At 40.9% G+C, this 13,237-nt stretch overlaps 1 protein-coding gene across 10 annotated transcripts in view; it reads right to left on the reverse strand.

The window, feature by feature from the left end:
• The window catches only part of Iqch (IQ motif containing H), a 239,377-nt gene that overhangs the window by 63,283 nt on the left and 162,857 nt on the right, over positions 1-13,237 (reverse strand). For all 10 annotated transcript variants that reach the window (XM_069995061.1, XM_069995060.1, XM_069995070.1 and 7 more), the window contains one exon: positions 5,096-5,382. In XM_069995061.1, the coding sequence (XP_069851162.1) occupies positions 5,096-5,382 (287 nt within the window). The remainder of the gene's footprint in view (positions 1-5,095; positions 5,383-13,237) is intronic.

Consider the following 13,237-nt stretch of genomic DNA (forward strand, 5'->3'; position numbering starts at 1 on the left):
AAAAAAGCCGGAAGTGGCGCTGTGGCTCAAGTGGTAGAGTACTTCAGGCCCCATGACTGGACCCAAAAATAAATAAATAAATAAATAAATTTTAAAAATTAAAAAAAAAGAAACTTAAGACACAAATGGCAGGCTTGACAGCTAGGCACACAAGGCATGGAGGTATGTATCAGGTATAGGAGATGGCTGGAAAATTGATTATACTAAACAGATTTAACTGAGGCTAAAGAGACTCCGATTTTTAACCAGATGTGGTGGCATAGACTTGTAACAGTTGTGAGGCAGAGATCAGAAGGATCACAGTTCTAAAAGGCAAAAAGTTAGTGAGCCTGATTTCAATCAACAAACTAGGTATGAGGGCATATGATTATAATCCCAGCAACACAGGAGGTATAAATAGGAGGATCTCGGTCTGAGGTTGACTGGAACAAAACATGAGACTCTATTCAAAAAGTAACCAAAGCAAAAAAAGGCCTGGGGCATGGTTCAAGTGGTAGAGCAACTACCTAACAAGTTCAAGGACCTGAGTCCTTGTTTGTTAATATTGAAGAAGTTGCCAGGGGATTGTGCCTGTAATCCTAGCTACTCAGCAGCCTCAGGTCTGAGGGTCGGGGTTCAAAGCCAGCTGGGGCAGGAAAGTCCATGAGACTCTTATCTCCAATTAACCACCAGAAAACTGTAAGTGGAGCTGTGGTGCAAAATGATGGAGTGTTAGCCTTGAGGAAAAAGAGCTCAGGGACAACACCCAGGCCCTGAGTTCAAACCCCATGACCAACCCCTCTGTCTCTCCAAAAGAAACCAATTGAAGAAGTTATTTAAGCATGGAAAAGGTGAAGGGGTGAGATGTTGGGTTAAAACAGGCAGAAATTCGTGGTTTCATATGCACTTGCAGATACAGACATAGCTATCAATGCATGTGTGTAGTGTGTAGATTGGACTAAGTCAGTGATGACAGCAGTAAGGGCCCTGGGCTATCCTCCATTAAGGAACCCAAGACTTCTGGGCTGATCCTATTTCTAGAGTAAGAAGAATATAAAATGAATCTGGAACATTACTTGCCAGAGAGTAAGACAGTGATCACCAGGACAAGTCAAAAGAATACAAAGCTATTCTGAAAGATCGCCGGCTGCCTAAACCTGGGACAATTTTAGCACGAGAATAATGAAACAATCAACATACCACCTGTTAAGTAGAATAGCGATTCTAAGTTCATATTGACATAAATACATAAATGAACATGTAGCAAGGGTAGAGAAAGAATACCCTCCCCCTTGAAGCAAACTAACAACTTGTGACTAGAGAAAGGATGGGAAGAGAAAATTGCCACTGTTGTTGGGGGTAGTTGATTCAATAGAACTTGGCCAAGCCAGGTGCTGGTAGCTCATACCTGTAATCCTAGCTACTTAGAAGACTGAGAATTGAAGATGACAGTTCAAAGCCAGCCAAGGCAGAAAAGTCCATGAGATTCTTATCTCCAATTAACAGCAGAAAAGCCAGAACTAGAGCTGCTTAAGGGGTAGAGCACTAGTCTTGTACAAAAACAAAACCAAACCCAAACCAAGAGCAAATGGGACAGCTGGAGGCCCTGAGGAAGAGAGGGAAGATGGTGGAGGAAGGGTGGGGGGGGAGAGAGAGAGAGAGAGAGAGAGAGAGAGAGAGAGAGAGAGAGAGAGAGAGAGAGAGAGAGAGAGAGAGAGAGAGAGGAGGAGAGAGAGAGAGAGAGAGAGAGAGAGAGAGAGAGAGAGAGAGAGAGAGAGAGAGAGAGAGAGAGAGACTTGGCTTGGCTAGGTTTATGATGAATTTGATGAGGAAAAAATATTGTGGTACTCTTAGAACATCTCACAAAAAGTATTATTATTCAATTGTGAATGAAACCCAGTGATTTTTTTGGTGGGGGGCAGAAAATTATTATAGGGAGTAGGGAAACACATGTACCATTCAAGGACAGTCTGGGAGAAGGTATTCCCAACATATAGATCAAAGAATGAATTCTTTTTTTGGAGGGGGGGGGGAGTCCGGTCGTGGGGCCTGAACTCTGGGCCTAGGCGCTGTCCCTCAGCTCTTCAGCTCAAAGCTAGTGCTCTACCACTTGGGTCACAGCGCCACTTCCGGCTTTTTTTTCTTTTTGCTTATGTGGTGCTGAGGAATCGAACCCAGGGCCTCATGCATGCAAGGCAAGCGCTCTACCACTGAGCCACCTTCCCAGCCCGGAGAATGAGTTCTTTATATACAAAGAGCTTCTACAAATCATCGTTTGTATTATAGCTCAATTTTTAAAGAGGCAAACGAAGCCAGGCACCTGTGGCTCTTACCTATAATCCTAGTAGTCAGGAGGCTGAGATCTGAGGATTGTGGCTCAAAGCCAGGCTGGACAGGAAATCTAAGAAACTTATTAACCACTCCAATTAACCACCAAAAATATATAAATGGAGCTGTAGCTCAAGAGGTAGAGCATTTGCCTTGAGGAAAAAAACTGAGGGCTAGCATCTGGGCTCTGAATTCAAGCCCCAATACCGGAAACAACAAGAACAGCAACCTTCAAACAAGAGACTTTATCAGGGAAGTCAAAAAAAGCTTCCCAGAGCAACTGCAACTGGCCTGAGCTGAATGAAATATGATAGATGGAAAGAAGGACTAGTAATTTTGTGCCCTCCACCCCCCAAAAATCACTGGGTTTCATTCATAATTGAATATATTTTTAAAAAGAGATAAGGCGAGCATGGTAGTGTGTGCCTATACTATCAGCACTTAGGAAGCTGAGGCAGGAGAATTACAAGCTTGGGGCTAACCTGGGCTATGTAATGAGATGAAGAAGGATACAAAAATAGAGAAAGGGAGAGGAATGGTGGCGGGAAAAAGGAGAGAGCAGAGGAAGGGAAAGGAGAAGGAAAGGAGAAGGATACAGAAAAGATAAAGCATCTCGGGCAGAGGAGCAGCTGGTGTTAAGACTCTGTGGCAGACAGTAGTATGATGAGGAAGAGAAACCGGGCAGATGGACAAGAAAGAAGGAGGAGGAGAATTGAGTGAGATAGGACTGCTTGGGTGCATAGCACCAGCCAAGTGAAGAGTAGATCTTTTCCCCAGTAGCCCAGGTGGGTTGTAAGCCCTGGGAAGAACCAGCACTGTGTTTGTAATGTGACACTCTTGTGTGCAGGTCTCTGTATACGTAACTCAAATACAACAAGTCAGCTGTCCCCCAAATTCCAGCTATCCATCCCCTACCATTTCAGAAGGCATGGGTTCTATCCTCCATTCTCATGACAAATGCTTTGGCCAGGACCTCTCCTGTCCCTCCTGCCTCTGTGTCTCTGCTCCCCAACTCTGTCTCCAGGGGGCGCTGTTTCTGTTCTTCCTCCAGCCTGAGTAGATTTCTGAATGCCCTTCAGTCTGTCCTCCCTCTCTCTCAAGCGTGTGGGTCTGAGAACAGAATGTAAAACCAATGAAGGGCCTGGAAAGACAAATGGAAAATGGTTATTGAACAAGCTGAAAACTGCCAAAACCATAAACTCTCGCTATGAAGCCGTCATCTGGCTGAAATGGAGAACCATAAAACTGAGACTAACGAATCTAAAACATCTGAAGTGTATTTGCAATGCTGGACGATTAGAGGATATGGAGAGAGGGAAGCTGGAGGACCACTGTAACCTTTCAGGCAGACTCTGGACACCCGACAGGAGAAAGAGAAGCAACTGAATACTTCAAATCACCAATCCCATGGAGTTATAAGGAATTTAAATGCTATAATTTTGGAAGAAGGGGAGAAAGCATAGCAAAAAGGTTATAATTATTTAGTCCTGCCATGTCCATGGAAGAACACAAATGTACTCTTGGAGAAGTGAAAGCACACTGTAGCCTAACAATATATAATAATATATAATATGTATAATATATAATAATAATATATAATAATATATGTTACAATCACTGAAATGCTTAGAAACATGCAGAATGGAACTATATTTTATTTCTGGGTATATCCATGTGCAAAGGTATGGAAAGCAATCACCCCCAAATATAAGAGAATAGCATAGCTTCCACTTGTCCTTAGCACCATGTGTCCAGCAAGGAGTTCACAGGACTAGCGGTGGTACTGATGATACTTTCTGGATAAGGACCCTTGGCATTTGTTATATGGTTACTTATATATTTCTGGCTTTTGGGTGGTTAATTGGAGATAAGAGTCTCCTAAGTATTCTTGCGTAGGCTCGCTTCTAACTGTGATCCTCAGATCTCAGCCTCCTGAGTAGCTAGGATTATAGGCATCAACTACTGACACCTGGCTTAGCCTCCAATATATATGAAAAGAAAAAAATTGTCAACCTAAGTTGCTTAGTAAATTACTACTAAGTAAAGGGATCAAAACGAAAATTCATCTTTCTAGTAATTGATTTTCTATTTAAGAATATCAGGCTTTAAATAGATAGAACCACTGGGTGTTTTAAAATAGGTTCACTGTCTGGGCTAGGAAGGTGGCTCAGTGGTAGAGCGCTTGCCTTGCATGCCTGAGGCCCTGGGTTCGATTCCTCAGCACCACATAAGCAAAAAGAAAAAAAGGCGGAAGTGGTGCTATGGCTCAAGTGGTAGAGCGCTAGCCTTGAGCTGAAGAGCTGAGGGACAGCGCCCAGGCCCAGAGTTCAGGCCTCATGACTGGACCACCCCCCCAAAACAGGTTCACTATCTAAAAGTGGAGCTGTGGTTCAAGTGCTAGAGTACCAATCTCAAGCAAAAAAGCCAAGTGAGAGCACAAGACCCTGAGTTCAAATCCCAGTATCAGCACACACACACACACAGTTTCTCCACAGGCACAAACATAACTAATGAAGAGAATTGAGGGGCCTGGCCAATAGCTACATAGGTCTTGTGTTGGTGGTTTGGCTTCCAAATGTATCTACATGTAAGGATTTTGGCTTTGCCTTTCTAGACATAGAGACTAGTCTTGCACAGTTTGACATAGTCCCTTTTAGAAGCAGATTTACAGGAGTTGATTCAGAGCACAGAAACTTCTAGAAGCTCCTTCATATGTCTATTGCATGGACATGGAAGGTATAGATTCATTACAAATTTTAGTATTTTATGGCGTATCAGTTCAACTTACCCGCTGTTCCAAGGTGCTTGGATCAATGAAAGTCACCAGGTCGATGGAAAAGTACCCAGTCACTTTTCTCTTTCTGCAGGCCTGTCCAATTTGGAGGCACAAAGACTTGAGAACTTTGGGATCCACAGAGGTCTGAGGTATGGTGGTACCAGAGGAAATAAAGGGGCCTTCGGCATGAAACTGGTCCCCCGTTGACAGCACTGTGATTTCTCCACTGGGCTCTATCAGCATGTCCACAGTGAGGTTGGTGATGCTGTCTGCAGGTGGGAATGCTTCAATCATGCCTCCTGGTGGGAAGAACATGGGACAATCAAGCAAATCGCGCCAACTTAGAGTGGGAAGAAAAAGGCTAGGCTTTGGTGGACTCGAGCTCAGTTCCTGCACCTGCCATTATCTTGGGAGACTTTGGGGCAAGCAGCTTCACGCTCTGAACTTCTTTTTCTTCTTCTGTAGAATGAACATCATAAAGCCTTCTTCATCAGATTGTATCTGCAGCATTTAGCCCAATGCTTGGCATGTAGGAAGGCTTAATGAGTGGTGGCTTGCATTCTTATTGTAATTATAGACTGTAAATACTATGTTTATACATACTCATGGCAGAAACCTACGGTTTCTGGTCAAACCTCTCACAGGAATTAACTGTCAATAGTCAATTGCTTATATCTTGGTTAAATTAGTGCCCCTTCTGTCATTCTTGACAGGCTTGGGCTTTAAACAGAAATAATTAACTTTGATTATCATGCCAGCCACAAGATTCCTATATATAGCCAGTTCTATGTATGTATCTAAGCATGCGTGAATGTATTATGTATTTATGTTTTGTGCTAATACTGGGGCTTGATCTCATGGCCTACAGCTCTTGCTTAGACTTCTCACTCAAGGCTGATGCTCTACCACTACTGGCATTTTTGCTGTTTAATTGGAGATAAAAGTCTCAGGATTTAGACTATGATCCTCAGATCTCAGCCTCCTGAGTAGCTAGGATTGCAGGTGTGAGCCACCAGTGCCTGGCTAAAAAATATTTTCTGAAACAGGACCAGAGAACCAGGAAACAGTGTTGTTTTGCTGATAGTCAGAGCTTTACAATTTATCATATTTTATCTTTTGCTCTGAATACCAAAAATCAGAGGCAAGTCAGATGCTTGACCACAACAATATTTTTATTGTTACTTTATTGTTATTATAGAGGTGATATACAGAGGAGATACATTTACATGAGTCAGATAATGAGTATATTTGCTTTTGTATAGTGTCATCTGTTCCCTCATTCTCTCCCATTCCCTTCCTCCCATTTCCACCCACAAGTTATATAGTTCACTTTCATCAATGTCCAGTGCGCTCCACTGCTGCACGTTTTTACCCTTTTTCCTTGGGTTCTATGCCCTCCCCCAACCTCCTACAGATATGCACACGAATATATTTTATATGAGGTGAAGAGTACAGAACCGTCAGCAAAAGAAAAAAAAAAAAGAACAAATTAAGAGTCCTTTGTTCCATATCTTTGGAGTTCATTTCAGGTGCTTAGGCACTGCACCTTTGTGATTCTCTTCTAAGACTCTCCTCTTTTGTTCTCACTGTATGTGAATATCTAGGATCCTGTGAAATCTGTCATATCCCAGTGCATTTTAGATCTAACTTCCACATACCAGACAGAACATATGCCATTTGTCTCTCTGATCTTGGCTTACCTCTCTTAACATGATTTGTTCTAGTTCTATCCATTTTTCTGCAAATGACATTATTTTGTTCTTTCTAATGGCTATGTAAATTTTCATTGTGTATTGGTACCACATTTTTTGGACCCACTCATCTACTGTAGACATCTGGGTTGTTTTCATATCTTGGCTGCTGTGAATGGTGTGGCAATGAACATGGATAGTACAGGTGTCCTTATATCCTGGCTCATATTGTTCAGGGTAGATGCCTATGAGTGGTCTGGCTGGGTTTAGTGTTTTGAGCAATCTCCAGACTGCTTTCCAGAGTGGTTGTACTAGCTTACATTCTCACCAGCAGTGCTATAGGGTTCCTTTTCCCCCATATCCCCACCAGCATTTGTTGTTGTTCAAATTCAAAATGTTGGCCTATCTAACTGGAATCCTTGATTTGCATTTCCTTTATGGCCAGGGATACCTCCTGTGTTTGCCATTCTTGCTGCTTTTTCTGAGAAGTCTCTTCTTAGCTCCCTTGCCCATTTAGGAATTGGTGTATTAAGTTTGGAAGGGGTTAGTTTCTTTTTTTTTTTTTTTTTTGTCGGTCATGGGGCTTGAACTCTGGGCTTGGGCGCTGTCCCTCAGCTCTTCAGCTCAAGGTGAGCGCTCTACCACTTGAGCTACAGCGCCACTTCCGGTTTTCTAGTGATTTATTGGAGATAGGAGTCTCACGGTCTTTCCTGCCCGGGCTGGCTTTGAACCGCGATTCTCAGATCTCAGCCTCCTGAGTAGCTAGGATTACAGGCGTGAGCCACCGGCGCCCGGCTGGGGTTAGTTTCTTGAGCTCCATGTATATATTAGATATTAGGCCTTTGTCTGATGTATTGCTGGTAACGATATTTTCCTAATTGGTTGGCTGTCTTTTTAGTTTGTGTCCTAATTGTGTCCTTAGCTGTGCAGAAACTTTATTTAAATGTAGTCCCACTAGTTGGGTGTCTCTCCTATCTGTTGGGCCCCTGGGACTCTATTAGGAAGTTTCTGCCTATACCTATAGTTCTAATATCTCTCCTGCTCTCTCTTGCAGTAGTTTCAGAGCTTCGAGTCTGACAGTGAAGTCTTTGATCTACGTTGAACTGATATTAGTGCATGGTGACAAGCAGGTATCCACTTTTAGTTCTCTACATATGGCTGCCCAGCTTTCCCAACACCAACAGTTGAAGAGGCTATGTTTTCTTCATTTGTCAAATATCATATTACTGTGTGCTGTTCCATTTCTTGGTCTTCTAATCTGTTCCATTGATCTTTGGTTCTATTTTTGTGACAATACCAAGATGTTTTTGTTATTATGGCTCTGTAGTAGAGTTTGAAATCTGATATTTCCTGCATTGCGTTTTTGCCTAGAATTGTTTTGGCTATTTTAGGTCTTTTGTTGTTCCATTAGAATTTTTGGATTGTTTTCTCTATCTCAGTAAAGAACATCATTGGTATTTTGATGGAGATTGCACTGAATATGTATATCTTTTTTGGCAGTCTGGCTCTTTTCTCAATATTGATTCTACCCCTCTATGAATGTGGAAGGTCTTTCCATTTCTTGGTGTCCTCTTTGTTTTCTGTCTCCAGATTTTTTTTTAAATAGTTTTCACTATAAAGATCTTTTACATCTTTGGTTAGATTAATTCTTAAGCTTTTTTTTTTTTTTTTTTTTGAGGCTATTGCAAATGAAGTTGTTTTCAAGGCTTTTCCTTTCTGCTTGTACATAGTTGGCATAAGAAAGACTACTGATTTTTGTGGGTTAATTTTGTACCCTGCTACTTTGCTCTAGGAGTTTGGAGGTAGAGTTTTTGGGGTGCTTTAGGAATAAGATCATGTCGTCTGCAAATAGGGATAGTTTAATTTCTTCTTTCCCTATGTGAATCCCTTTTATGTCCTTTTCCTGACTTATTGCAAAGAATTCTAGAACTACACTAAAGAGGAGTAGAGAGAATGGGCATCTTTGCCTGATTTTAGGCAAAATGGTTTTAGATTTTCCCTATTCATTATGAAATTGGCTGTTGATTTGTCATATATAGACTGCATTTATTTATTTATTTATTTATTTATTTATTTATTTATTTATTTATTTATTTATTTTTGTGTTGGTCATGGGGCTTGAACTCTGGGCCTGGGCGCTGTCCCTCAGCTCTTCAGCTCAAGGCAAGTGCTCTACTACTACTTGAGCTACAACACCACTTCTGCTTTTCTGATGGTTTATTGGAGATAAGAATCTCATGGAGTTTCCTGCCTAGGCTCGCTTTTAACTGTGATCCTCAGATCTCAGCCTCCTGAGTAGCTAGGATTATAGACATGAGCCATTGGTGCCCAGCTGTCTTTATTAAGGAATTTTTTTTTTCTATTCCAAAGCATTTAACATGAATGGAAGCTGTATTTTGTCAAAGGCTTTTTCTGCATCTATTGATTTGTTCATGTCATTCTTGTCCTTGTCTCTGTTGATGTGGTAAATTACATTGATTGATTTGCATGTGTTAAACCAGCCTTGCATCTATGGGATGAAGCCTATTTGGTCATAATGTATGATTTTTTAAAAGTTGTTTCTGGATTCTGTTGGCTAATATTTTATTTTATTTTATTTATTTTTTTGTGGGTCGTGGGGCTTGAACTCTGGGCCTGGGAGCTGTCTCTCAGTTCTTCAGCTCAAGGTGAATGCTCTACCACTTGAGCCACAGTGCCACTTCAGTTTTCTGGTGGTTAAAATTTGGAGATAAGAGTCTCATGGACTTTCCTGTCTGGACTGGCTTTGAACTGTGATCCTCAGCTCTCAGCCTCCTGAGTAGCTAGGATTATAGGCGTGAGTCCCCAGCACCTGCTGTTGGCTATTATTTTATTGAGGAGCTTAGCATCTGTGTTCATCAGAGAAACTGGTCTGTAGTTCTCTTTTTTTGTTGTTGTTGTTGGATCATTACCTGGTTTTGGGATGATATGTATGTGTGTATATATATATATATATATATATATATATATATATATATATATATATGCAATTGCAAACCATATATATATGTGTATACACACACACACACACACACACACACACACACACACACACACACACACACACACACACACACACACACACACACACACATATATATGGTTTGCAATTGCTCCCTCTGTTTCTATTTCATGGAAAAGCTTGAGTAGTATTGACATCAGTTCATCTTCAAAAGTCTTATAGAATGCAGCAGTGAATCTGTCCAGACCTAGGTTTTTCCTTGTTGGAAGACTTCTGATTAATTCCTCTACCTTGTTGCATGTTATTGGCTCATGTAGCTGGTTTGTTTCTTCTTGGTTCAGTTTAGGCAATTTGTACATTTCTAAAAATTCATCATTTCTGCAAGGTTTTCCTTCTGTGAGGACAGCTTCTGAAAGTAGTCCTTTATAATCGTTTGGAATTCTTGGATGTTTGTAATGCTTCCTGTGGCCTCTCTGATCTCATTGATTTGAATCTTCTCGCTTCTTTTTTTCATTAATCTTGCAAGTGGTCTGTCGATTTAATTTTTAAATTTTTTTTAAAACAGCTTTTTGTTTCACTGATTTTATGCATAGTTATTTTTAAGTTTCTATTTTGTCGATTTCTGCCCTCATCTTTGCTCTCTCTCTCCATCTGTTAGTCTTAGATTTGATTTTTTTTCCTGTTTTTCTAATTGCATCATAAGTTATTTGCTTGAGCTGTTTCTGTTTTCTTTATGTGTGCACTCTGGGCTATGAACTGTCCCCTCAGCACTGCTTTTGCTATATCCCAGAGGTTCTGTTGTGATGTTTTCATTATCATTGAATTGTAAGAACTTTCTAATTTCTTCTGTGACCCACGTGTTATTCAGTAGTGTGGTATTATGCCTCCATGTGTTTGAATGCTTTCTGCACTCACATTTTTTTTTTTGTTGAGAACTAGTTTGATTTCACTGTGGTCAGACAGGATGCAAGGAATTATGTCAATCGTCTAGTATTTGCTTAGGTTCTTTGTGTGATACAATCTATTTTGGACAATGTTCCATGGGCTGCTGAGAAGAATGTGAATTGGGTCATTGTTGGGTGGGATACTCTGTAGTTGTCTGCTAATGTCCATTTGGGTTATGGCATCATTTATTTCAGAGGCTTCTTTGCTTACTTTTGTTTGGTTGTCCTGTTCTTTGGTGAGAGTGGGGGTGTTAAAATCTCCCACTATTGCTGGACACTGGTGGCTCACACCTGTAATCCTAGCTACTCAGGAGGCTGAGAGCTGAGGATCATGGTTCAAAGCCAGCCTGGGTAGGAAAGTCCAGGAGACTCTCATCTCGAATGAACCACTAGAAAACCAGAAGTGCTACTGTGGCTCAAGTGGTAGAGCGCTAGCCTTGAGCTGAAGAGCTCAGTGACAGCGTCCAAGCCCAGAGTTCAAGCCCCATGACCGACAAAAAAACCAACCACTCCTCAAAACACCCCCAGCAACTCCCTCTATTATTATGTTTGGGTCTATCTTGTTCTGTAAGTCCAAAAGTATCTGTTGAACATATTTAGGTGCCCCATTATTTGGTGCACAGATACTGACCACTGTGATTTCCTCTTCATGGATCATTCCCTTTATTATTATGTAATGACCTTCCTTGTCTTTTTGTACTGATTTTAATGAAAAGTCTATTTGATCAGATATCAATATGGCTACTCCTGCTTTCTTGCAGTGTGCATTTGCATGGAAGATTTTTTTTTTTGGGTCCAGTCGTGGGCCTGAATTCTGGGCCTGGGCGCTGTCCCTCAACTCTTCAGCTCAAGGCTAGCACTCTACCACTTGAGCCACAGCGCCACTTCCAGCTTTTTTCTTTTTGCTTATGTGGTGCAGAGGAATCGAACCCAGGGCCTCATGCATGCAAGGCAAGCGCTCTACCACTGAGCCATCTTCCCAGCCCTGCATGGAAGATCTTTTATCCTTTCACATGGAGTTTGTTTTTATCTTTGACTGTGAGATAGCTCTTTTGGAGACAACAAGGGGATAAATCTATGTTTTTGATCCAATCTGCTGTTCTTTTTCTTTTTCTTGGGGAATTGAGTCCATTAATGTTTAGGGTTATTACAGAGTATCATATTTCCTGTCATTTTTTTGATTTCTGTATTTTGCTTTCCTCTTCCTGTACTTACCAAATTGGTCTTCTAGTGATTTAAAAAAAAATTTTTTTTTTTGATCTGGTTGTGGGGCCTGAACTCTGGGCCTGGGCGCTGTCCCTCAGCTCTTCAGCTCAAGGCTAGCACTCTACCACTTGAGCCATAGCACCACTTCCGGCTTTTTTCTTTTTGCTTATGTGGTGCTGAGGAATCGAACCCAGGGCCTCAGGCATGCAAGGCAAGCCCTCTACCACATTCCCAGCCCTTCTTCTAGTGATTTTTGTCTGATGTGTTTCCTTCATTTTGATTGTTTCTTTCTGATTGAATAACCTCCCTTTAGCATTCTTCGAGATGCTGGTTTAGTTTCATGAATTCCTTTAATTTTATTTGTCATGGAAAGTTTTAGTTTCACCATCTAATGTAAATGATAGCTTTGCTGGGTAAATCAGTTTGGGTTAGCAGTTGTTGACTTCAGGGCTTAGATTATAGCATTCCAGGCTCTTCTTGTATTGAGAGTTTGTGTGGAGAGATCTGCAGTGGTTCTGATTTTCTTTCCATTGTAATATACCAGCTTCTCTGATTTTGCAGCATTTAAAATCAATTTCTGCTGTTCAAGTCTAATGCTTTATTATGCTGTGTCTGGAAGTGTTTCTTCTTGGATCCTGTCTACTAGGGGCTCTATATGCTTCTGTTAGATGGGTGAGATTTTCTCTTTCAAGATTGTGGAAGTTCTCTGTTATTATTTTACTGAATAGGTTTTGATGCCTTTACTATTGAATTCTTCCCCCTCATCGATCCCAATTATGTGTAAATATGATTTCTTAGCTGAGTCTGCCAATTCTTGGATTTCCCTTTTGGTAGGTTCTGAATGCTTTTCCAAACCTTTGACTTTTTGTTCTAGTGCCATTGTTTTATCCTCAGCTCTTGATATTCTATTTTCTATTTCACTTATGGATTCCACTATGGTTTTCACTGTGGAAATTGAACCTTTTATGCTTCCTAGATCAGTTCTCATAGTGATAATTTTATCTTTTAGTGAGGTGTATAGCATTTCTATTTTTATCTCCATATCTTTTTGGTAGTCCTGGATTTTCATTGTCACTTCTACTTTGTACTCTTGAAATTGTTTTTGCATCTTATTTCTCCCCAGTATTTCATTGGCCAATTCTGTCATCATTTCTTTAATGGTTCTTTTGTCCTCCACCTCTTCTTCACTATCACTAGGGTCCTTTCCTGGATTGTTGTTGGCTTTTGATTTTGTTTGTTTGTTGTCTGGGTTGTTCATGAATCTTGTAATTTTTAGAACAATAGTATTTTGTTAGTGAATTTTGTAGGCTAATCTAGGAGTGCCCACAGAAAT

This window comes from Dipodomys merriami, unplaced genomic scaffold (genome assembly GCF_024711535.1).
Source record: "Dipodomys merriami isolate MVZ:Mamm:240054 unplaced genomic scaffold, mDipMer1.0.p SCAF_48, whole genome shotgun sequence".
Taxonomy (NCBI): Eukaryota; Metazoa; Chordata; class Mammalia; order Rodentia; family Heteromyidae; genus Dipodomys; species Dipodomys merriami.